The sequence below is a fragment of the Drosophila takahashii genome, chromosome 3R (assembly GCF_030179915.1).
Source record: "Drosophila takahashii strain IR98-3 E-12201 chromosome 3R, DtakHiC1v2, whole genome shotgun sequence".
Classification (NCBI taxonomy): domain Eukaryota; kingdom Metazoa; phylum Arthropoda; class Insecta; order Diptera; family Drosophilidae; genus Drosophila; species Drosophila takahashii.
Genome location: NC_091681.1, coordinates 35931551 through 35957950, shown reverse-complemented (window position 1 = coordinate 35957950; position 26400 = coordinate 35931551). Strand labels below are relative to the sequence as shown.

Sequence of the window (26400 nt, the reverse complement as noted above, 5' to 3'; positions counted from 1 at the left end):
CAGCTATTTTTAAAGCTTGGCCCTTGGACTCATGGAAATTTCATTTGCCTGCTCAGGTTGCTTTCGGCCGGATCGGCCTAACTGCGGTAATTACTCACACTTGACCCGAAGGGTTGTTCCAAAGGGCGGGCGAAATCAACTCGATGGCTCAGCTGGCTGCAGATAAATTGAAATTTTCCGGGAAACTCTCGGCTAAACCTGCAATAGAATGTAGTTGCAACTAGGATGAAGTTTTGCAATTTGGGAAAAACATTTTCCGGGCTGTTGTGTATCGTGTGTGGTATCGAGTTGATTAGATTGAAAACCCAAAAAGTCGCTTCGGTTTCGGAGCTGATTAAGTACCCAAACGTAATGCCATTCCACCTCTCTGGCCACTGAGTTATTAAGTAAATGTGGCATTGGCACAACTTCGGCTTCACATAAATTCACTTGTTATAGTTCACTAAACCTACGAACACACACCCATACAACACCAGGAATAAACAATACTTTATTTACAATGTAATGGCATATAAAATGGCTGCCGTTGCCATTTCTTCTCCGTTTCTTTGTCTGTGCTTTTCGCTTTTTCGGTTTATTTGCCAGCGGTCAGTTGCTTAATTTCTTCGCTTTTATTTGCCACAATTTCTGGGTATATGTGTGTGTGTGAGGTGGGCGTGGCCCCGCCCCCCTTTTCATTTCGTTGCTTGTGCTGCGTCTTGCCTTTCTTATTTATTTTCGTAATAACAATAAATTACATTTTTCTTCGCTTTTCCCCCTTGCATGAGTATGAGTGTGAGTACGAATACGAGTGAGTGTGTGTTTGTGTGCTCATTTGCTAAGTTGTTTTATGTGGCTGTCGCTTGTTTGTGGCTTTTTGACATTATTTGGATTAAGAAAATAAATCCTGGCCCTGGCTGGACAGCAATTTTAATATTTTCCCCCCACTCCACTGCATAGTAAACTTTGATTTTCATTTTGTTTTGCTTTTTTTGTTACCCTGGCTAGCCAAAGTTTTAATCTATGGAATGGCTTAAATCAAATTTTGGCTCACTGGGCATAGAAAGTTTGCCAACCTGAGCTTGTCATTTCAGCAGAAATACAATTAAACAAGGTACATGTACAAAAAAAACAAAATCAGACTGACCGTAAAAATAAAATTGGCTAACAAGTTAAAAGAGCTTTCCATAAGCAATTCATGATGTTTACATGCTCGCATTTCAATTTCAGGAAAATGCAACAAGCTGGTAATTTTATTTGGAAAAAATGCGACATATTGAAAACGTAACTAAAGCTAATAATTAAAAATATTTGACAGCAAGTAACTACTCTACAGTCCATTACGTTAAATCAATCGTTACACTTTTTAAGTGAGGGAAAAAAATATTAAAACAAACTTCAACTGTTTTTCAAGTAAAATTGGCTCGGAAATGCCAAATAAAAATGTATTAAAAATTAATTTGACGCGAAATAAAATAGTTCAAAAATGTCAATGATGCGTTTTTTTCCGAAATGCATAAAATGTAATTTTCACTGAATGTTTGCCGAGCAGTGAAAACCATGCAGCACATATAAATATTTGACAAGGATGGCTGCTGCTGGAGGGCACACACACATTGTACGGGCATATAAACAAGGTAAAAAGGAACAGGGAAATACAGGAAAAAAGAGGACAATAAACAGCGATGGCAGCGAGAGGAAAACTGGGGAATCGAGACGCTTTTTACGCGCAACATTTATGTCTCATTCGAGGACGTCTCTTAGCCAGATAGCAAACACATAAACAAGTAGGTACACACACTCATGCAACCCCACTCACACTCACTCACACATTTGCACTCAAAGACAATCATTTAATGGCATGCACTAGGCTTAGTTGGAATTTTCGAAATGTTATGGCGTCGAATTTGCCATCGTTACTTTTCAGTCTTTTATTGAGAATTTTCTATAGTGCAGCACCACTACCACAGTGGAACCTCCATTAAAAGAGCTGTTGTCTAATAGTATGCAACAATATATGTTTAACCCAAAAATGTTATGACTCATACAGGAAAACGGTTTTTCTTAATTCACTACATACTTCTAGGCGCATATTTAATATTTATTATGAATATTCCATACTAACTATAGAAGCTTTATTAAACTATATTTAATGACTTTAATTTCTTAGCGTTTTATTGTTCTCATTATAAAAGTTCAACTGTGTTTTTCTCTCCCTCTCTTTTAACTATAATAAACTCTTGCCTAGTTTTAGGCGCAGGCCGTGCTAAATGGCAAAGCTTAGCCTAATTGCACTCGTCTTTAATGCAGTTTTGAATGCAGCAACGCCAGCGGCAGACACGTCATAATTTGGTTAATTTTCCTACAGCTTGGCCCGCCATTTCGCACTAAAGTTTTAATTAAGCAGAGGCCAGCAGCACGTGCTGGATTCTCCATTTTCCCGCGACTTTCCCTTTATGCCCATCTGCATCCCCATCAACATTCACATTTAGCATTTCTTTTTATTCCCATTTTCTGCGGCAGACACGCACTCACAGCTCTCGGCACGGCGTCCATTCATTCACTCATTCAAAATGCTAAACAATTCAAAAAATGTGTGTAACTATTCTCGCCCTTCCATTCGCCACCTCCGCCGACTTTTCCATTTTCCCATTTGGCAGCAGCTAAATGTGTTGCGCTTTTGTCTAGGCCATCTGAATGTGTATGTGCTTTCGTTCTGGCCTTTTTCTTCTCTCGGTTCATAATTCAAAAAGCCTCTGACGGCTGGCTTTAAAATGCCTGCGGCTGTGGCTGCCATGTTTTATGTTTATTAGCTCGTCTAATTGAAATGTCTAATGGGGGAGTTTATGAAAAAGCTGAAAATCCGCTTCGGCTTCAGGTTTATAGGCCTTCGTATTGCCGCGGGTCCAGGAGTTCTTCGAGCTCGAACTGCTCCGCCAGCCGCCTGATGGAGTCCTGAATGCTGGGATTGAGATACAGCCGTCTTTTCATGTTCATTCCACGAGGCTGGTCTGAAAGCAGGGCCGCGAAATCCGCATCCGTTTCATCGGTGTTTAGCAGCACGGGTTGCAGGAGCAGACCGCAGTGAACAGCTAGAGGAATAAATAAATTATTTAAGATTTTTGAAAAGTATTAATTCATTTTTGCTGTACTTTTTAACTAAACGGTTTCTAAAAGTATTTTTATGGGAAAAAACTCTTAAAATTCCTACTGTTATTGTTATGAAAACATTTTAAGGCATTTATCATTTAAATTTATTTTTAAAGTAACAACAAAAGTCTTGATTTCCACTTTTTTTAAATAGTGACTGAAGGGAAGTGAAAAATTGTATATATGAATTATTCATGAACTTTTCCTAATCTCCCCGAGATTAAGACATCAAGTTTACCCACCGTAGAAGCGCTTTTGCTCCGACTCCAGGTGAAATTGCTTTCGACTGGGCAACCTTCGACCTTTGAACCCCATCCGCCGCAGCTCCCTGACGAAGACATCGTGGTAGACACACCTCATCTTAATTTGCAGCTCGACGCCTCGCACTCGCTCCACGGCCGACGTGTTGAGCAGATGATGAATGTCCAGCGTGGGCGAGCCCCAGAAGGCGTACTGGAAGTCAATCAGAAGGACATCGCTCGGCACGCCCGCCTCGTACTTGAACATCATGTTGTTTGTCCACAGATCGCCGTGGGTGAGCACATTAAAGTGCGCCTCCTCGGGCTTAAAGCAGCGAAGTCCCAAGGCCATATAATGCGGTTTAAGTTCCTCTAAAAGTTTGGCTTGCCTTTCGTAACCTAACTGGGTTTTCAGGTAACTGGCACAGGACATTAGGCAGCCTAAAAAATAGGCACCAAAGCTTTCAGTATAGCGATTGAAGAAGCCGCGATCGTACTTGGTTAAAGAGAAGTGATTCTCGTTTGATCTTTCCTCTAAAACCGCCGAAGCAGCCTGCATTTTGGCCAGTTTTCTGAGAACCAGACTCACATGCTGCTCATCCAATCTCTGGAGTCGCGGGGCCATCACAAATCCTCTATAGCTCAAGTCCTCCATTATTAGGGCTCCTTTCTGTCGATCTATGTGTATAACTTTCGGGCATAGTTGTTCGCCTGCTAATTTCTGCAGTTTGGGCAACACCTGCTCGTAAATCTCCAGCTCCCTGTTGTAAATATCATACGGAGCTTTCTTTTCCCTGGTCTCCGCATCTTCGTTTTCTAAAATGGTCTTGGCCATCAGATGCTCCTCAACTCTGTCGCCCAGTTCAGTGTTGTACACAAGGCGTATACGTGATAGGATGGCACCATAATTCTCTCCCTTTCCCAAAGCGGGCCTTACATCCACCAATTCTACTTCAAGTTGGTTGTTCTGGTAATGCCGACGCAGTGCAGCCTCCAGGTATTCAGAGGTAAGCCAAGCTGCCATGACGGAACTAAACGAACTGAGATTGTACAATTCTAAAACCTAATCGCAGAGATGTGCAGCTGTTACTGATAAGTGAAAAGCTTTCAGTTTACAACTGAACGATAATTCCACTTCTTATCGTCTTATGAGCACACTAGCTGCCTCTGTGTTTACAGTCACTTTGTTTATATTTTTGCTTATGAGAAAGAAAATAATAAATGCCAACTGTTGCTTTTGCAACTGCAATTGTAGGTTTTAACAGATGTTTATGTAGGAGAATCTTGATGGATTGTAAACTTTGTAATTTACAAAGATTAATGCATAAGATAACTTCAGTACCTCGACTATCAGATACCCGTTACTCAGCGAGGGATATTTTTATAAAGTCTGAAGCTTTTATCTAATTTTTGTAGTACCTCAATTTCCCATGCTTAAAGAAAAGTGACATTGGCTTGGCTAACTTTATTTATTGCCTTATGAAATATATGCAAATGTATATATATGGAGGGCTTCCATCACCCTCCGCCTCAGCTGGATTAATCGCATGCAAAGCCCATCTCACCCAGTTGTCCGGGGCTTAGGCACCTCCGGCTTTTCCAGTCCGGATTTGAATTCCGGCTTCGATTCCGATTCCGGCTCCGGCTGCTTGCTGCAACTGTTCGAAGTCCGGCGACTGGCGCATTCGTAGACATAGTTGGCCAGAATCACCACTGGGGGGGAGGCCAGGGTTCCCCCAACCTCCGGTTCTGCTGTTCCCCCTTTAGCTGCTGCAATGTCGACTGCAGAGTTTGCTGTTGCATTGCTGGGCAGTAATGACGGTCGATTGCAGCTGGTTGTGCCGGTGGGAGGCTTCAGCTGCCACATGTGGCCTGTGCTCCGCAGACAGTTGGCCTCGATCGCTATAACTAGGATGGGGTTTGGATAGGATTTTAAGGAAGGTTTGAGAAGGGTTTCAGGGGGTTAATTAGAGCACTCAAGTCCACTTACCGAAAGACTGGCCGAGCAGGCAGCAAATAAGAAATTTCCAGTTCATATTTTAGCTTATTTGTTGCTCGTTGAATAACTCACTCTGTCTGCTTGATTTATGCACAGACTTTTGGGTCAAGGACTGCTAGCACACACCTCAAAATATATTTTAAAATCTAATCGATAAGGCTGGTTAATACATTTATACTTAATTTACTAAAAATATATCTCTAAAAATAAATTTATTTCAATTTCGTATTTTTATTTATTTACAAAATGGGAAATGCTAAATTTCTTTTTTTTTCTGCGTTTTGTTTTTCAGAAACTTAACTTTCTTATATTAATTTCTAATCGATACAGCAGATTACTTGGATAGAGCTTTTTGTGGGCTTGCTCAAATACTTGTAATTAAAAAATTTAGTTTGTTTTAATTATTTACAAAATCTCAAATTATTATTTTAATTATTTACAAAATCTCAAATCCTTTTCTTTCTGTGTATTGTTGTGCCGAACTTTCTTGGCCAAACTTTCGACACTGGTTCTTGTTGATGTTTTTATCTGCTGTGGCTGCTCGGCTTCTTCTGCTGCAACTGGAATCCATTCAAATTGACGCATTGACAATTGTTTTACCAATTTCATCTCGCTTGTTTTTCGACAGTTGGCCAAAAAGTTGTTCCCTTCGTTTGAAGCAACGTTTTGACAACTGCTTAAGCTGTTGTTGCTTCAATTGCCATTTGCCGTTGTTGCTGCATTTGTTGCAGCTTAAAGTTGCCAGTGGTTTTCTTTCAGCACTCTTTTCTTTCAGCAGCAGCAGCAGCAGCAGCACTCTTCCCTTCTTTGCATAGCCAGAGCGCTAGTTTATCAAAACATTTTCAACTTGGAGTGCGGCTGGAAAAACAAAAGCACCCAAGACATCATCGATTTTCTCGAGTGGAATGCTGCTCCGTGAAGGTTGCGATGGGAATGCGGGGAAATGGGAATGTGGCTACAAGGAAAACAACTCAATCTCAATGCATGGCACTTAAGCAGCTGAAGGAGCAGCAGTAGCAGTGGCAGCCACTTGGTGGCAAGGTGCACAAACTTCCACGACGACAGCAGAATGCAATTTCTGGAGGGGCGCCAGAAAAGGGTGGCAGACATCGCTGCACCCAAGATCTGTCGAAGGGATTATAAACGAATTTTAAAGGCATTCAAGGATCACATTCGGTTATTTAAGTTGACTCTTGTACCGACATATAAAATGTATTATAATATTAAATAAGTATTTGCGTAACGAATCCCAGAGAGTGCCAAACAATGAAGCACTCATCCATCCATAACTCATTCGGAAGGCTCACTTTCATTTCGCTGCACTGTGTTAATTCAATGAAAAAGAAACTGAATCCTGTAACTTTGCTCATTATAATTACAGAGACGCAGTGCACTTGGCAGCTGATTTCGCTCATATATACGATAGATTCGCTTACATATAATGCAAAGAAATGAATACTCACGGAACGAGGGAAGACAAATTAATAGGGTGGTTTTTTTCATGACCTGTCAAATTGGATTCTTCTCAAAATTTTTAATTAAGTAGAGAAATTGTGAATTTTAAATCATTATCTCTGAATTCTCTTAAGTAAAAGTGATTTGGAAATGACATTAATAATTATCAAAATAAATTAAGTAAATTTTATAAATTGTATTAAAATGTTTGTAGAATTCTTTAGAGCTAAAAAAATATGAATGAATTTAAGGAGATATTGATCACTTGTTTATAAATGTTAATTGATTATTACCATCAAGAAATTATTGAAATCATATCTTCCACTTTTTCTTTCTGTTACTAAATTTATCTCAGAGGATAAATTTATATTTGTTAAATTGGCTGGAATTCACAATGAAATAAGTCTCTGTTGTATACCTCTTAAAGTGCTACTTATTCCCTATTGGCTTACAATGTTCTGGAGTATCCCTGCCAACTTCTCGGGCACCCCTCGTGCACAAGCTTGGCCCCCGGAGCCATGGCACCTCCTCGGAGGACCTTATCCCGGCCGACGGGGCGCCTCACGGAAGCGGGCCACGCAAACGCTTGGCACGTGCATTTCATTTGATAAATGTTGTCGTTGTCGCCGTCGCCTTTGCCTGATTATGCAGCGCAGCCAGCTATGTGTTTTCCCGCTGCCCCGAGTTCCACTCTCCACTCCCCACTTCCCGGGAGCCTCCTGGTCGCCTGCATCCTCCACCGGTGGATGCCAAAAACTTGCCTCGACTTCCGTTATGCCAGGTTTGCTGGGTATATCTTTTTATTGCACACGCGCGCTTGAATATAAACCGCAAAAAGGTGAGTTGCCTGCCTGGGTTTTTGTATGCGGCATCAGGTTTCGCCTGTGTGTAAAATTTACACTGACATGAGCTAACTAGTCCTGTATTTATGCCGGTGTGAGTGCGAGTCTCTGTAGCTGTGTGTGTTTTACCGGGGGTATGGTCCTCGGTCCTCGGTATCTGTGTATCTTTGGATGCGGCACGTTGCCGTTGTAACTTGCAACTTAAATGCGCACGTGATGCGCTGCCTGCGCTTGCTTTATTGCGTGAGCTGCTCGAAAATTAACAAAGTTTTTTCCCCGAGGTTCCTCACTTTGCCATCTTTCCATTTCCAACGGAGGCACTCAGAAAAAAATAGTGTGCATACGAAAAAAGGTAGGTAATATTTAGGAATTATTGAATTAACTTATTGACGGGGAAATAAAATGTATTATTATATTGAAAATAATATTTAAAAATTTTTTATTTATTTAATATTTATTTATATTTAATATTTTAAATTAATTATATCTGTTATTATAATATTTAAAAGAATCCCAGATGACTTTTTAAAGATTTTTAAGTTTAAGTTAGGTTTTAAGGTTTGCACTTTTATAAGCCTAATAAATAGCTACAAAGTAGTTAATTATTCTTCTCAGTGCAGCTCCCCGTATGAATGAAGATGCCAGCGCGACAAGTGCGAATGAGCACGACCTGGCATAATATCACGCATACGACACGTTGTCGCTGCGAATTTTTGATAGCTACTGCAATCAGCTAAGTGAACGACGGCAATCAGCCCAACGGCATAACAACAGTGAGGAAAATGATTAAACGGAAGCGGAAGTTGGCAGGCGGCAGCATCTTCGAGTTTTCCCAACTTTCGAATGACATTTTCGTGGAAGGCAGAAGTCGCTGCATTCGAATTATAATCAGGTTTTCATGGGAGGAAGAGGAACCGGGGAAAAACGAGGCAAAAACTTGCGCTCGCGAACAGAAATTGAAAGTCAACACATACACAGGGGGAATATCGAAATCAAATCACAGCATCGTCAAATGCATTTAGAGCTATTTGCATTGCCTTGGCATTCCTTCTGCTCGCTGATTCCCGCTCCTTGATTCGGATTCAGCAGCAGATGCAGATTCAGTCTTAGATTCACATTCAGATTCACATTCAGATTCAAATGCAAAGCCTGTGCGCCTCGGCATGTGTCTCTGGGTATTTTTCCTTTTGCCATCGGCTTTTTTGCTGCTACGCTGCATTGCAAATTGATTTTCATCGCCTTGGGAAAATGCATTCGACGCGTTGACAGATATTCAGCTTGAATTTTATAGTTTGTTAGTTTCGGGCCGAAAATGTCAAGAAAAAATGTAAGAAAGCTTTGAAAAGGGAAAATGAATTTCATACAAATTTTGTAATTACCATATTTCACTACCATATTTATCTGGAAATGATTTTGTAAAAGGATGTCAAGTGAATATTTCCTTGGGGCTCAGAGACAAATAAATATGTCTTATGAGTTATTAAAAAATATAAAAATAAATAGAATTTGCATTTTATATAAAATAATTTACTTGAGATTAATTTTAGTGTGAGTAACCTTCTTTCAGTTTGAATAGCCTTTTAAAAAATCCAACGAACAAATAAATAGAATGCAGCCATTATTCCCTTAAGTACGAATTCATTAAGTTTATGTTATGTAATAATTATTATAATGTTCGCCACACTCATTTCCCTTTTTTAACATACACTTTTTGTAAATTTTGTACAGGCAAAATCTACGTTCCCATCATTACAATATTTAATAATGCACACAGATCGAGCTCTTCTTTTGTTAATCAACGAAATGGCGTCCATTTTAAGCTTAACGCATTTAATGAACGAGTATAAACAAAATTAAGTGCCAGAGTAGGATTTCGGCCTGCATTATTAATGAAGATAATAAAAAGCGTAATGTGTTTGCAACTGATTATTGAAACACACACATGGAAAAAGGCAGAATTGTAATTCGCAGCAGAATTCATTGTTTTTATTGTGTTAATTATTGACAATAATTATGCATTAATGCGCAACAAATGTATAAATAATTGCTGGGACAATGGTGCGTGCATTGAATATTGCGCATACAACACGGTGGCAGCCATATGTTTTGATAGCCACGGAATTTCAGCATGTTTACGTAACTAAATTGTTGAACATCCAATCTATTCGATCTATGTCAGAAGTTCGATATAACTACAGTCTTTTGTTTCACAAAGCCCGGCAAAGTTGGCTTGGAAAATTGAGCCACCAGCCACGTGCACTTGTTCTTTTCTCTGCTTTTAATTGAACATTTTTAATTTATGCACAATAAAAACTGATTTACCGCTGGCTACCCGTTCAGCTAGAAAAGTTCAACTTTAACTTTTTATGACTGACCCGAACAGAGAAAAAATAATGGCGAGAAGCAAAAAAAGATGGCCCATAAAAGCGACCAAGGTGTGTGGGTTTGGGTTTCTGTGTGTGTCTATGAAAGCTAAACTAAAGTTTTGCTAGAGCAACTTTTGGTTTTTTGTGCCGGCAGCTTGGTCCATTTTACAGCATTTAAGTGGCCATGAATTTCCTGGCCAGTGAGCAGCGGCTGGAGCACGTGGCTCCATAAAGACAACAGGGATTCGGTTCGGGATCAAACCCATCCAGGATTTCTATCCCAAAAATCGAGCCACCTGCTGGCCCCTGCAGGTAGGCGCCCTTTTTTAGTTGCGGTCATTTCCCCGGCCATTTTTCCGGGATCTCAATTGGTTTTGGCTTTAGTTTCGTCATGGCAGCCAGAACACGTGGGCTCCGAAATTGTTTTGAGTCAGTTAGCGCGGAAACGTGCCGGCCATAAATTGATCAAAGCGAAATACTTTGGCTAAAAGCAAAAAGTCATGTTTTGATTTCAAGCGAATAAGGTTGTTTTATTTCGCCACCGAAAGTGTCAAGTTATGCTTAATAATTGGTTTTGTTTTTCTTTAACTTATAATACTCGTTGTGTTATATAAAGCCGATGAATTGATTTATTAATATTTAACATTTTATATTAATAGTTTTTATTCTATATTAAAATGTAAGTATTAATACATCCGAAATCATAAATGTAATATTTAATTATTTTATTAAGATATTTTTCAGAACTTTTTTACGAGTAATTTAGTTTCTTTTATAATTTTTTACGGTGTAAATAATAAATATTTTATAATTTTATTTCCACGTTTTCTAAGGTATTTATCTAAAGCGAAATATAAATAACTTTACACTTTTAAACAAAGCTACAACTTTTGACCTTAATAACCATTAGAAATTAAATTAAAATAAATAAGTTCTGCTTGAATTTCTCATTTTCTTATTACCTTAAAAAAAAACAATTAGTTCAAACTCATTCATCGATCACTACTGAACCAAGATGAATCTATTCGTGGCTGTCGTCTTCCTCGCTGGAATTGTTGCTGCTCGTAGTCCACCGCCTTTGGCAGATGATCCAAATATTCCCTTTATTTATGTATGTGATCCACCGAACCCAGCTTGTCATCTGTATAATCCACATAATTACACAACGTATCCTGAAATAAAAGATAAAAAGTAAAAATACAAGAGAAAACCCAGAATGTAATAAACAAGACAGAAAATCAGCTATACTTATGTCACATCTTATTGCAACTGTTGTAATTTTACATTGAACCCACAAAAATAAATCAAGTAGCCAAATTATTGACTGCTGCACACATTTTAGCTTTTATTACATATTAAATAAAAGTTTCCATTAAAATTAAAAATAGTAAAGAAAAGATTAAATAAGTTTATTAAGATTATAAATAAATCCATTGGTTATTTTGTATATCTTATAATGTTATCAAAGAAACCCTTTGTCCATCATATCCGCTTTTTGCTTAGGTATTAAAGGGTATGAAAAATGTAGCACAACCATGTTTCACCCTGTCAGAGGTGGGAGGTTGTGGCACTTTGCATTGCATTGTAGGGCTGACAACTGCAATGAAATGACGAAGATGTATAGTTACAAAGATGGGGCAAATGCTCGAAAGAAAGTGTGACGGAGATAGCAGGTGCTGGCTTTCCCTTGTTTTTACTACACAACAGTGACAACAAGCTGGGAAGAAGCGTGAGCGACAGCCACAAACAGAAACAGACGACGACGACGACACTCACCCCGGTCTAGATCCGCATCCGTGTCTCTCCGGGATGTCCTGGCCATCTGCATCCGGCTTGTTTGGGATTTTCGCATTTGCCACATGCAGTTTTCATGACATTGATGCGACGTGTAACACATTAGACTAATGAAATTTTTCCATGTTTCTGGAAGCCAGCGAAAGAAAAGGGTTCCCCCAGCGAAAAGTCACCACTCAAAGAGCACAACTCTGCATTATTCCAGCCCATAAACGTTTTAGTGACTGGCTGGCCCAATTTCTCGATTGCCCTGGTCAAAAGAATTGGCCCACAACTCACTGTTTTAATTATATTCGTGTCTGTTGTCTCTTAGGGGATGCAGGGGCCATTAAAAAGTACTGCCTACTTTCAGGTGGCCCACGAAAAACATTCAAGTTTAATTGCGGCCATAAATTTATAGCTTGCCCTTTTTAAGAGCATTGGAGTTTTGTGAGATTTACATAAAATGTACAAAAAATTCTAAACAAATGAATTTCTTACTCTATAAATTTTCTTAGTTCTTTAATTAAATTTTTAAATTTTATTTCGACGCATTTTTGCGTTATTTAAATTAAATTAGTGCATTTAAAATTCGTCTTAACTCCCAGTAATCTTCGATTCTACTTCGGCTCAAGTTTGTCCACGTGCCGACAGCTTGTAAGCTTACCTGGCCACCTTTTTAGCCTCTTAGCCAGAAGTAATTCTGTTTTCTTTTATTTTTTTAATGGCTGTGTAATTAAAATACAGAGGGACCCTGGGCCCAAGGAGGCCAAATTGTTGAAAAGGTGAGAAGACACATAAAGGTGGCAACATTTGGAGTGTGCAAAACGAAGCCACTGCAGAACCGGCTACAGAATATCAAAGACAATTTTAAGCTTCAAGTGCCAAACAGGACGAAAGCTTTGATTGACTGAATGTCGCATTGCTTGACTGACAAACTGACTGACTCAGGGACTTTCAAGCAGACTGATGAACTGCAGGCTGGAAATTCGTTGAGACTCAAACTTCAAAACAAGCTAAAATGGGTTTTCTTTCCTCTCTTTAGTCACACTGAGAAAAAAACCGATAAATTGATAAATAAATAAATATTTATTGGAAACATTTTTTTTATGTTAAATGATTATATTTTTCAGCATTTTTTGAAGCTTAAATTAATAAATCAGTAAGTTAAATATTAATATAATTTTATTTTATTTTAAAATGTGTATATATTTTTGAATTATTATATTTCCCAGCTTTGTTGTTTAAATTCAAATTAATATACCACAAAATTTGCCGATTATTTTGTTTAACTCGACTTTTATTTGTTTTTCAATGTGTAATATCTATTGTCAATGGCTGAAGAAGCTCCCAAGCTGGGCTCGAGGCAATTTGGGAATTGGAACAGCCCTACCTGATGATTCTACGCCATGATGAGGACTCTGCCTCCTCCAGTCATTGCCATAAATCAACTCAAGTGCCTACGCCCCAGCTGATTTATTTGGCCCTGGCAACTCGTCAGTTGGTTCCGGGTTTCGGGTGGGGGTTCAGGCATTTGCCTAAAATATTTAACCGGCACTTGTGCACAACAATTCCAAGTTCCCTGGCTATATCTTCCTTTTCCTTTGCCATCCCCATTCCCATCCTCATTTCCCTCTCTCTTCTTTTTTTGTTCTTTTATTAAATTCTCAAGTGGCATTCGAAGTCGAATTTTGTGCGGCCTTTTGCCTGTTTTCCTTTTGCTATTTTCAAGTCGGCAGCAACAATAAGAGGAAAATTTCATTGTCAATTTCCGTATAATGCACAATAATAATACGAGAAAACAGGAGCGGGGCAAAGAAACAACAACCATTTGCGGCTAGTGATTACCTTAGACATTTTGCGGCTCGCAAATTGCGCTGTTCCCACTGCCGCATCGCCCAAGGGGATGCGTCCCCCGACCTCCGACCCTCACCCCCCACCCTTCAGCCTCCCTAAACTCTGATTGTTGTTACTGCCGCATTTAGGTGTTTTTTCTTCATTTTTTTCTTTTTGGGCCAAAACCAGAACCGACTTTCCCCCAAAGAGATCAACATCAGCACGAGAAGAGCGAATTTAATTTTTAATTTCGTTGCGCATCATAAAAAAATGTGCAGGAACAACAACGTTAACTAGAGATGTGGTTTAAAGTCCAAGGTAAGGAAATCGATTTAAAAATACAGAATTAGAAAAGGTCAGAGGTAAATTGTAGGTTCCCCATAACCAAAGCATAAATAATAAATACCCATTATTTTAGATATTTTTGTAAAAGAATATATTTAATTCTGTATTCATTTATTTTATTTTAAATGGTGCGGGTACAAACATTCGTTATGCATGTGAAGGTTTACATGTACATATTACATTCAAAACCAGAGATAAAACTATCGCAAAACTTTAGTTTTGTAGAAGTTGGCGTAATCAAACCAAGAGCAATCATTCTTAGGTTCTGGCATCAAATGGCCATTATTAAAATTTTGAAATAGGGCTGGCGATAATTACTGGTTTACAATATCAGCAAAACAAGAGCTGCAACCTTTAACCTCCAACACACATACAAAAGCACCGGTGGAAAAACTAGAAATTATTCACCAGCCAACTCGATTGGGCGAACGGGGCGGATGAGTAATGCAATATTGTAACTGGCACCTGGTCGAACTTTGTTCTCTTTAGTTAATGCAATTAGATGCAAAATTACAGGCATGTGAGCATGTGTGTGTGTGTGGGGGAGTCAAATGGAACACTGAAATGGGTGGAAAAAGGTGAAACAATAGCAGGAACTAATTAAAAAAACTTTTTCCCTTCAGTTTTGGCAGCCTCGTCATTTTTGGGCCAAATAAATACACACAGCGAAATGGATACCACAGAAAGCCGAAAACAGAGAACCCAGAACGCAGAACGCACACACACACAAACCGGAAACTCACAGAAGCCATTTTGTGGTCTCGTGCCACGCGTTGTGCTAATGAGATTTTGATAGAAGTTTCGGAGGCCCGGAGTTTGAGAGGCAGCCGTCCCGCAAACTGTTGACAGTTGCCTAATTAAAAGTCAATTCCTTTGTCTGCTGCCAAAAACGCACAACAAAAGAGGGCGTAAAATTTTGGTAAAAATTGTAACTTCATCTACAGATGCAAATTTTTTTGCCGGTTTGGCGTTGGATTTAATTTTATGAATACCCCATGGGCTGGCTATAAAAGGAATGCCAGTGCGGGAAGGACTAGCAGTGGTTGTGATAGCGACAGTAAAGGGAATAATTTATAAGCAGCGAGTCATAGTGACTCAATGTTGTTGTCATGTTGCATGCAAATGAGTTGAGCGAAAGCCAAGGGACCGAGGCAGCATCATCCTGCGAGGAAAGCTCCCAGGATCTCGTGATTCAGCTCCTGTTGCAGATTGAATGTTTGCCTGGTATGAGAAGCGCTTCCAGCAGCAAACAAGAAATGCAACTTTAAGTCAATTTGTAGCGCCATAAACAACTTGGCTTTCTAGTCAAAAAGTTTACCTCTTTATTTACTTTAAGTACTTAACATGAAAAAATGAAGAAAAAAAATCAAAAATCTGACCATTCATTACAGAGTAATCAGCAAATCAGCATAAATGGAATGCAAGCAGTGCAAGCAGTTGTTTTGCTGCATGCAAATCTCTATATCCCTCGCACTTACTTTAGCTATGTAGTGGGTAACTGATAGTCTTAAATTTATTTCTATATAATAAAGTAACATTAGGCTAACATTAGGCTGCACTTCAAAAAGCGTGTCGATAAATGGTTCCCTTTACTACATACAATGTAAGCCCTGAGATTTTGTTGTCTGATGACTTATATTTTACTTATTTTTGGCTTCACTTTTTTGTATGCAACCACTTGGTGAAATAACATAAATTTCCGCTTCCTTCCCCCAAACACTTTACTTATTATGTGTTTTTCTTTGCGCTTAGCCTGAATGAAAGGAAGGCGGACTTGGCACAGAGAAAATGTAGAGAAAATCCTCCGCGCAAGAAAAACCCAGCAGCTGACTGACATAGTTTTCCACCTCGCTTTTCCCCCGTCGTCCTGTTGAAGGTCCTTGCTGCCGCTTTGCTCTCTTTGCCTTGGGCTCGGGAAGCATTGAAATAAATCTGAGCAAGTTCCTTAGTGCAAAGTTTTCCTCTTTTGGCCGGTGAAAATGGCGCTGATGGGCTGAGGAATGAGGAATGCGAAATGAGGGTCGAGGGTTGAGGAATGAGGAATGCGTCTGAGTCGTCTGCTTCTGTGTCTCGCCGGAGGCCAGCCAAAAGTGTTATTTACCTTTTCCCTTTGTTGGCCAAATGCCTTGGGAAGCTATGCAAAGTTCACTTGCAGTTGCAGCTGCAGCTGCAGTTCTCCACCGGCACTTTGCCTAATGTTTGTCCTGCATAATTAAACAATTGTCAGGCAAATTGTTGCAACTCCCCGTATGCACTAGAATTCACTGGAATGTCAGGCAAACAAAAGGTTCATTTGGCACAATGACAGAGGTGATCAGCGAAATGGGTCTGTGGGCCTCAGGGCAAAAAACAGAAAAAGGGAGGGTGAAACTTTAACTAAATGGCTGCTGGAAAAATGGCAATTTAGCCAACTCGAATGGAACGGCTGACACACATTCACCCATCGGCAGCCGCGCCCAAGATGTTGGCAAACATTTTAAAAGCAACTAAAAATAGCAAATGGCCAAAATGAGGCTAATTAAGTTGAGCTAAACAATTTGCCAACGACGGAGGAAGGCGCTACTCGCTTCTCCAATGGCAGTTGGCCAACTCCTTCTAGTTGCCAATTTGATTAACCGTTAATTAATTTCATTATTAGACAAGGCGAGCATCGAGAATCAGCCGATGGGCGGAGGGGCCTCGCAATTAGTTCGCCAAACTTTCCGACAGCTGCGAACGGAAATTGTCAGAAATTTGGTGAGTAGCGATACAGGCACTCAGAAAAATGTAATATCTACTACCATAAACTAAAATAATATCTATTAAATATATTAACAAAAAGGAAACGTAAATTATTTTTAAAAATATTTTTATGCACAAAATTCTAATTACATATTTTTTAAGTTTTGTTAAAGATTATTTCCAAATTTATGCTTGTTTTTTTTAGATTTCTGGTTCATTTTGGCTGCTTGCCGTTTTATTGGGCACACTTTTATATAGTAGTTTAGACATAACTTTTTTATATATTTATTTCCCCATTGTTTTCTTCTCTTTTTTTCAGTGCCTTAGCCCGGAAAATAAGCGATACTGATTCCCATTTAATGTCGAAACTCATTGCATAATTCATTTCCTCAATAATTGCCAACTGAGTTTTGGCTCTTGAAATTTGCATTTATTTGCTTATTATTTCCACAGCAATGATTGCCATAAATTTTTAAAGCTTTTGCCCACAGCCCCTAATGTCTGCGGTTTCCCCCTGAAATATCGAAGTCGATAGACAAAAAAACCGGACTACAAATTGCACAGTCAGAGAATCGAAAACGAGGTACAAAAGTAAAAAAAAAAAGTAATCCCCAGAGCATACAAATTGCAGGGCAAATAAAAAAATACACGATAACGTTGTGGGGAAAAAACAAAATTGTGCTTAAAATTCACAAATAAAAGCCACGTAACATGCAAGTCGGAAAAACCGAAGGGGGTTAGTTAGGATCCAGGAAATGTCCGTTCCGTCGAACAGGCGAATATGCAAAAACTGTGAATTTGTATTTCAATTTCTGCAAGCGAGCGGCCGCAAAAATGGTAGCCAAGTGGACGGCGATGGCGATGGTGAGGATTCAGATTCACCGACAGGTTGAGCAGTTGCCGTCCAGTTGTCCACTTTTCAAGTCCTGCAAAACTAGGATGAGTTCCAGGGCTCTCGGTCTCTGGAAACGGGGGCTGAACCGAACTGACACAGCGCATTTGAAAATTGATCACCGGAACATCCGTGCGCTGACCGGAAATGCACAAATACTGCCGTGATTTATGCCACTGCGTGTGTGTGGAAAAGGCTGAGGGTGTGTGAGTGTGGGCCCTGTGCATGTCCGCTTCGGTGCATGAATAACTGCTTTACATCTGACAATTGTTTGCAATTTCCAAATGATTTCCATTCACATGCCACTTAAAGTAGGGCTTTAAGGTATCACTGTCACGGGGTAAAAATGATTGATGGATAGAGCTTGTCTCTCTATCATTTACTCAATCATCGTCCAGTTTACTAAAAAGAATTCGTACTTAAAATTAAGTTGACGAGCAAGACTAAAAAGATTAAAAAATATTTTTGGATTGATTTTTCATTTGATTTTTTGACCAATTTTTGCTAATTTTCTTACATTATAAACTGAAATGATTTATGATACTTGATACTTGTATCAGATCAAGTTTTATTTCTTAAGTACTTTCTTAGTTTTAAATAATCTTAAGTCACACTCTTTAAAGCTCCCCCTTTTCTCGGGGAAATTAATCAATATGCAACTGCAATGTAATCTTTAATTCATGGATCCGAAATTGACAGGCTCTGGCATAGAAGCAGTTGGGAAATTCCACTTTTCCCCACCGAGAGTGCCATTTTCTCTATTTTCTCTGATTAGCCAGCTTCTCGCCTGTGGTCGCCACTTGTCTGCGTCTTAGCCGTGTTGAAGTTGGCAGAAGCACCTGGTCCGCAGTCTGTAGTCCGGGGTCCTGACCATTTTTCAGCTGGCGCTTATTAACTTATTTATGTGGCAAGCTAGTAAAACCACCGAATGTCAGTTCTTCTTCCTGTCCTCTGCTAGTTATCCAACTAATGGAAAATTATGTTGTGAGCTGGAAGCGAGCAACTGGCAATATGTCAAGTCTGTCTTAAAGTTTATTTCAACTTGACACTTGGTTTGCCAGTCGTCTTTATTTTTTTGCCCATTTTTTGCGAGATAGCATTTTTGCTGTCGATTTTTCGGGGGGGTTAGAAAGAGAAGATTTGACAGCTGCACTTGGGATTTGTGTGGAAGTTTGTTTGGTGTTCAATTGCTTGAAAGTTTCGCCCCGGAAAAGTTGGCCAATAACTGACAGCCCACTGCAGGTCTCTATAGATAAGCACTTCCCACTCTTCTTCTCCTTCGCCAATGAAAACATTAATTATTTCTGCTGTAACACCAATCCGACCAACTTTCATGACAGGCGGCGAACAATGCCGGCGATGACTCTATAATGAGCATAATTAAGCCACACAATGTGCATTTAAATTATAAATTAATTGAGCATTGAGTGGGTCTGAAGGGCAATTGGGCAAAAAAAACGGACAAATAAAAACCACAAACAATGGCAGCGGAAGAACTTTATAAAACTGTCGATACTGTTGTTTACATTTAGACAACTAATTCATTTATGAGTTAAAAAAAGGGGATTATTTGGATTTATTTACTACACACCAGTGCTGCCATCGCTTAGCTTGAAAAACAGGACAGATAAGCCACAAAAAACAGGGAAAAAAAGGACAAAAAATTTAAAAAAAGGACAAAAAAAAGGACAAAAGTAAATGCGCCTCCATTTTTGTGTTTTTACCAATGGGTTATATATTTACTTAGTATAAATGGATTTTAAATAAAATTCAATTATGTAATGATCTACTGCTCCCGACTCACAACCTTCTTTGTTTGATCATTTTACCATGGTAAATTTTTGTGCGTATACGTTATAATCTAAAATTATTAAAATAATAAAAGCATTTCAAGTAACTATATTGGTAATACAAAAAAATTTAATCTGCGTCAAACCCGAATAAGAGTCGTTGAAATTTTTTTCTGACAAAAAAGGAGAGAGTAGAAATTGAGAAATTTTTAAAGTGTTTTCCTCTTTTTTTTGCTACAGAAAAAATCGTACCATAAAGAAAATCCATCGACTGCTTTACGTCTCTTTAATAATTTGTAAAAAAAATTATTTTTTAAGAGCCGAACTATAAAAATGATGGTTAGAAAGGCATTTTAGCATATAAAAACAGGTTTATACACTTTCGACTAGCAAAAATAACACTCAAAACCTTATTTTTGAAAAAAGGACAGATTTCCGGATAGGGGATGTTTGAAATTTTTTCCGGATAAAGCCGTTAAAAAAAGGACAGATCTGTCCGGAAAAAGGACAAAATGGCAGCACTGCTACACACCAATAAAAAATTGATATATCCATGGTAAATTTCTGGTAATTCATACATATATACATTAAACACAGGTAAAATTGATATTAAACAAGAGATTGTCTGACAACTTGTAAGTACTTATCGTTCGATTACTTAATCAGCAAATTTCAATTTTCATTGCCAAAAAAAATACAATTTACACAAATTGCAGCCCTAACGAGCCAACAATTTTTGACACATTTTTCACTGCGAAACGCTGACAATTCAATTGAAATGCAACTTCGGTGGGCGTAGCGGCTGAAAAGGAGTTTTTGCAGTCCTGTCATCGAAACCCCGCCCACCAAACAAATAAAAAACAAAAAAAGGGGGGGCAAACAGGAATAAAACTCTGGCGAAAGAAATTAAAACAAGCAGAGGGATCTGGAAAAAATGAGAAAAGGGGGTTAAAGGGTTGTAAAGCATTCGAAAAAATGCAAATATGTATGCCAATGTAAAACAGAAGCTGCAGCCGGGGTACCAAACCATCATATAAAAGTGCTCCAGTTCCTTTCTCCTATTTTTCCACCATCCAAAAAGGACAATGAGAGGACATAAAAATGTGGGGAGGGTGATAAAGAAGAACCCTACTGAATGACATGACTAAAAATACATAAAAAAAAACTCAAAACAAAACAAAAGAAATGATGAGAGTGTTGATGGAAACCAAGGACGAAGGACTAAGGACACAGGAAACGAGGGGCATCGAAGTGGCAATGCACTCGACAAAAGAGGAGAACCAGAACGAGTAGAAGATAATGCAAAACCGAAAGAAAGCCCGGAAAATTCGTGGAGGGAAAGCGGACCGAAAAAAATAAATTGGGTTAAATGGGTGTGAGAAGGAGAAGACGTATTTCATTTAAATACGGAAAAAATATACAATTAGAGAGCAAGCGTAAACAGAAAGAAGGAAGGATATGCAAACTTGGGGGAAAATGGTTAAGAGGAAATGTGTGGAAAAGCTCTTTTAATTTGGTCTAGCATTTTTAAGTATTGGTTCAAGTTTCTTACGTATTTAAATTAAAAGTTCAGTATTTAAAAATCCTTTAAAAAACTATGCTGTTGGTAATTAAGAAACTCAAGAAATTCCCCACCGCAAAACCAGCATGATCATCGGTTTGTCCTTCAACGCGTCATTGAGCATCGTATATTGCGAGTGTTTTTTGCCTTTCCTTGCTTACCCACATTTTTTCGAGCGTTTTTTCCATGACATAAATTAAATTGCGCATTTGCTCGGTTCCTGGGAATATTCGTTTCTGTGGGTTTGTATATTTATATATCAACCCCCTGTGCCCCAAAAGATATAAATACGTATGTGTCTCTCCCGAATGCAATATAAAAAGCGAAATGCAGCCAATAAAATATTGACAGTCAGTTGACCAAAACGTAGCCAACGGAAAACTTTGTGTAAACACGAGAGTGAAAAACAAGACAGCAAAATTCAAAAGATATATACTTATAATATATGTAGTAATTGGGTTTTTTATGCAAATATTTTTCAACCCAGCACCCGAGAGCTGCAATCGGACGCTCATTAGCTGATTTTCAGCGGACTTAACTAGATTCCAGATGCATAAATTACGGGGGGCGCGAGTCACAGGATGTTACAATAAACAGATTTATAAATTGCCGGCAGCAGCCAGCAGCTGGCCATAATTTATGGCTGTAGGTTGACAGACAGTTTTCCCCCTTTCACGCGAACCGTTTTCTCTGGGTTTACAGAGGGTCCTCATTTTCCAGGGGGTCTACAGGTTAGACAGTTCTCACCGCACTTTTTCCTCTTTTTTTCCTTTATTTTCCCGCTAATTGGCAATGGCTTACTTTTGCTGGCCATTGAGGTTTTCTTTTGAATTACACTTTCCTTTTAAAGATTGAGAAATTTTTAATTATTTACTTTGCCAGTAGCCTTGCGATGAAACTGATGATGGGCCACACACCTGCGGCGTAATTTTCTACACTTTGCAGCATTTTTCTTTCAGCTTTCCGGCATCTTATCATTTATCAGCAGTCGGGGAAGATCAAAAGCGAGGCGAGCTATCAAAAGCAGGGATATATACTATACTTTATATATATAGTATAGAGGGTGGGGGCTCTACTTTGCCATTTCTCACCACCCCAAATTCCTTTCTAAGCCAAGTCTGTTATGTGGGTCGAAATGCTGCGACTGCTAGCCATGCCATTTGCCCAAATGAAACTAATTTTGTTGATTGTACACTCGCGCCGGTGGAATGGTGGATTGAAGCACCAGCAGATGCGAAAATGCGAAGCTTTATAGCCATCGACAGTTGATATATGGGCGGTTGGGGGCGTGGCAGAGGGTTTTAGTGGCTGCTGCCAGTTTAGAGCAATCTTTTCACGTTTTTTTCGTTCATGTACCTTTTATTTTAGGGGTAAATTCAGTTTGATAGACATGATTAAAGTATTACATATCTTTAATCAAAATAGTTTTCTAAAAAAAACAGTTCCCTAAAATAGTTGTAAAATTTTGAAAATAATATTTATTACTGGGTATCCCATACATTATTAACTTTTTAACCAAATATTTTCCTAAAAAAAAAATCTTTAAAATTTTTGTAATATTCTAAAATATATTTCTGAAAAATAATTTGTATTACTGGGTATGCCATAGCTTTATATTATTTACTTTTTAATTAAACAACGTCCTAAAAAAACAGGTTTTTTTAATTTTTGGTATATTTTAAAACATATTTCAACATTATTATATTACTGGGTATCTGATAGTCTTATATGCCTTCCTCCCCAATAAACGCTTTTTATTTTGTGCCCTGTCAAGTGAGATGTTCGAAGAAAATGTAGCTGTTGTGAAATTATCTTTAATTGATTGAAATCTCTTTGTCTCGTCGGGTGAAATTACCTCCGTTGTGCCGAGCTGTCTAATCGGGGCCAAATCAATATGTATGTGTAGTAACTGCAATCAATCGGAATCGGGTCCTTCAGGGGGCATCATCGTCGGTACAGTTATTCCCTTTGTCCCAGGCGAATTATTGGAGCCTGAACCTGCTGCTGCATTGCTCTTTCGTCTTATGACATTTTATTATACCAATTAGACTTTTCTCTTTTGCATTGTTTCAGGCTCCTGCCTCGTGACAGACAGATTTCCCGGGTCCATTGTTCCCTCCGGATGGAATTTTCTCGTTTCCCCTATTCTGCTTTGTGTTGGCCTGGCCGCCCTTATTCCTGGGTTTTCCTCGCCTTTTGCCTTTTCTTACACCTATTTCAGGAGCTGATGACTGCTCAGAATTTACGGCTCTCGATTGTGTTTTAACATTTATTCATGGAGTGTGGGCAAGTGGACGGTGGACCGTGTCCTGGATGTCCTTGTTTTGTCCTGGCGCCACTTCACTGGCAACACACATTTCTCAAATGCTGCAACACTTGCCGTTGGTGTTGCTGTTTCCCCATGCTCGGCACACAAATGACATTTACATTTTGAGCACATAATGTTGGCAGAATTTGTAGCCAGTAGTTTTACCTTTTTTTTCTCCCCTCTTATTTTTGCTACCTGTGACCAAACAGGAGCACTCTTGGCCCTGTAGTATTTTTTCGGGTGATAATTGCACACGGCGTCGTGCACTCGACAACAGCAACAACGAGTGCACTACAAGTTGGATGTTGCTGCTTCTGTTGCACTTGCTGTTTCTCATGTTGCCAGCAACTAACAACTTCCTACTTATAAAGAAGGACCTTCATGGCTTTAATTTCTGCAGAGGCAAGCAAGTTTCAGATGAGAAGGTTGCACAGAAAAAAATACAAATAAAAGTATTGCTTTAAAAAAAATTAAGATAATTGCAAATCATTTTTTAATATCAATAATTATATTTTACCATTTTTTTGTTTGACTAATTTAAAAAAATACTTAACAGAAACAAATCAAAAGGTGACTAAAAGTATGCAAAAAAAAATACGACGTCTTTTAAAATTGTTGTAATTAATTATAAATATCTTGCTGCATACTTTTAGGCGCCTTTATAAGTGTTTTAAAAAACGTAGTAATTTTTGTTGAACTCTCATTTCATCTATATATACATAAGTACCAATTTTTCCTAGATGATTAACTGCACTTATATTTCTGCCTGTGCATTTTTCACCGAAGGCAAATTATTGAATGCCGAATGGGCAGCCATGAAATGAATGAGAGAAAATCCTGGCCAACGGCTTAGGCCGTTTATCAACCGAACTGACCAGCAGCTTGACAGGCAATGAATTAATGGACCTAAATATAAACAGCTGATACAGTTGCTTGTCTCTCTCGACGGGGGCGTTCCAATCCAATGCCAAAGCCAAAGCCCACTTCAAAGAGATTGCCAGGGAAAGCCGCTAAGTCTGAATATGTTGCCCCGGTTGCCCCGAGAAAAGGCTTTAAAAGTGTTGCAAAAGCAGGAGAAAGGAGAAACGGAAAGGGAAAGCCACTTTAGACGCATGTGAGGCGATGATCAAAGCGCAGACGAACAGGGCGAACTTTATTGAACTAAGTTTGTTACAAAAGCCACCTGTAACCCGAAGGGGATCGGGGGTCAGGGAAGTTGGCAAGTGGCAAAAGGCAGATTGTGGCCTTAAGTGGCTGAAACGTAAGTTGGATTACAGATAAATCAGCATCAAGATGAGCAGCTAAAAATAGAGTGTTGCCAGGCGGAAGGCTAACAAGATTATGCAGTTTGCAGAAAGTTGGCTAAAAAGTTTTTATTACTCTAACTACAGAAACCGGGGCATCGCAATTGGTTCCATTTTTCAACCGAAAAGCGAGACTAATCATATGTTAAGAAACTATAAGTAGAAGTGAAAAATGGGAAAAGCACACAGTTTATTTAAATTAGTCATGTCGTTAACATTGTTTCTATTTCTAGTTGTCTTTGGTTTTGCATTTTTAGGTCAGCATCAGGCAGGTGGTAAGTATGCCCTTTATAAGGAAAATTTAGCCTTTAATTTAAGAAAAGTATTAAAACTGATTTGATGGTTTGATATGATATTAGGACATGATATTATGATATGATATTTTGATATTATGATATGGTATTAAATGATGATACTATGATATTATTGAAAAATATTATTTATAAAATAATTAATCCAATAAATTATGGGAAATCCATTTTATAGCTGACTGTGGTGCAGATCTCTGGAAGGATGATGAGGACTTGAGTGAAGGATCCTGCAGTCGACCCTCCCTATCGAATACCAAAGATGATGACGATCCCGTGTACTCTATCGAAGATGATCCCTACATAAAGGCCTCAACCATTCCAAAGGAGAAACCAAGCGAGTCGCAAACGGAAGTTCAGGAACCCTTTTTCCAAACCATAGTAAAGATTTTCAAATTTCTGTGGCAGGTTATGAGTATTTGGATAAATTTCAATAAATAAAAGCGATAAGGCAATTCTGTTAACAGATCCAAAAATGAAAATGCTTTGTGTTTTTTCGCAGGATATATCAGAGTCAAGTTTTCCTTTTCGTCTTTAGCCATTGTTTTTTCGGCTTTGTTCCGAACTATTCTGTTGACGTTTCAGGCAGTCGCACTCTTTGTTTTTTCTGTTTTTTTCACCGCTCTTAACCCCCCGTTGCATTTTGCAATTTAAGTTATGAAAAACGTTTCGTTTGGCTTTGTTTGTTGAATGGCGCTGTATTGTGGCTTTTGTTGGCGTTGTTGCTTTGCATGCATTTCACATGAGCCGGCAGTTGCCGTTGCCATTGCTGCTTTCCATTTGGTTTATTGCGAATTTTATTGTTTTACGGTAGTTTATGGCAAATGCCATACACCGAGCCGTGTAAATATTTGTTCTAGGCCGAACTGGCTCCCTTTTCCTCCCAGTTTTCCTTTGAGCCAATTTTCACAGATACAGGCAAACCTGCTTAAATATGCACAAGTTGATAAAGTGAAATGTTTGCTGGCCCATTTCAATCAGTGTTATGCTGATGACCAAACTATAAAAAGGCACAAGGCATATGAATGCTGAGTAATATCATCAATTTCCATGCAGATTACTTGATTTAAGGTAACGTGTGATGCTGGTCGGAAAATTAAATTTTATACTGTGTTTTTTATTCAATATAACTGCGGAGTAAAAGCACATTGAAAGCATGGCAGCTTGTTTACTGAGTGAATAATATGCAAGTGGAATTGATTTAAAATAATGGAGCATTTTTATTGCTTAATATTCATTGTGTAAACTCAAAGAGAATTTTCATAATTTGGTAAATAATCTGTGGTGAATGTTCATCATTTTCTTTAACCTAGGGTAACATTTTTAGTTCCTGGCCATATTCATTTGCAACAAAAGTTAATTATACTATAAGATAAATAAACCGAGGTTGACGGCGACTTCTGTTTGGGCTATTAGGCTAATGGGCTTGCACAAAACTTTGGGTAGAACCCCCAGAACAAACGAGCCAACAAACAAACCAACTGCAGTAAAAACAAAGCGTGTAGAAATAATGTGCTAAATGAACAAAGCCC

General features: G+C 38.7%; 4 protein-coding genes and 2 long non-coding RNA genes across 6 annotated transcripts in view; 3 read left to right on the top strand and 3 right to left on the bottom strand.

Moving 5' to 3' along the window:
• Window positions 1-26400, top strand: part of Idh3g (Isocitrate dehydrogenase (NAD(+)) 3 non-catalytic subunit gamma) — a 194528-nt gene that overhangs the window by 111990 nt on the left and 56138 nt on the right. The gene's annotated exons all lie outside the window — the stretch shown is intronic.
• LOC108059669 (uncharacterized) lies at window positions 2619-4434 on the bottom strand. Its single transcript, XM_017145029.3, has 2 exons — window positions 3372-4434; window positions 2619-3071 (listed from the first exon to the last, which is right to left on the bottom strand). The coding sequence occupies exons 1-2, from the start codon at window positions 4390-4392 to the stop codon at window positions 2860-2862; spliced, it is 1233 nt and encodes a 410-aa protein (XP_017000518.2). The 5' UTR covers window positions 4393-4434; the 3' UTR covers window positions 2619-2859.
• Window positions 4819-5485, bottom strand: LOC108059667 (uncharacterized). The gene is made up of 2 exons (XM_017145027.3): window positions 5359-5485; window positions 4819-5276 (listed from the first exon to the last, which is right to left on the bottom strand). Exons 1-2 carry the CDS (start codon window positions 5402-5404, stop codon window positions 4930-4932), a joined length of 393 nt encoding a protein of 130 aa, XP_017000516.2. The 5' UTR covers window positions 5405-5485; the 3' UTR covers window positions 4819-4929.
• Window positions 8966-11228, top strand: LOC138913460 (uncharacterized). Its single transcript, XR_011419222.1, has 3 exons — window positions 8966-9094; window positions 9393-10342; window positions 11012-11228. It is a non-coding gene; the product is annotated as an uncharacterized lncRNA (long non-coding RNA).
• On the bottom strand, window positions 11036-12161 carry LOC138913461 (uncharacterized). Its single transcript, XR_011419223.1, has 2 exons — window positions 11807-12161; window positions 11036-11627 (listed from the first exon to the last, which is right to left on the bottom strand). It is a non-coding gene; the product is annotated as an uncharacterized lncRNA (long non-coding RNA).
• On the top strand, window positions 24709-25350 carry LOC108059666 (BG642167). The gene is made up of 2 exons (XM_017145026.3): window positions 24709-24835; window positions 25047-25350. The coding sequence occupies exons 1-2, from the start codon at window positions 24733-24735 to the stop codon at window positions 25307-25309; spliced, it is 366 nt and encodes a 121-aa protein (XP_017000515.3). The 5' UTR covers window positions 24709-24732; the 3' UTR covers window positions 25310-25350.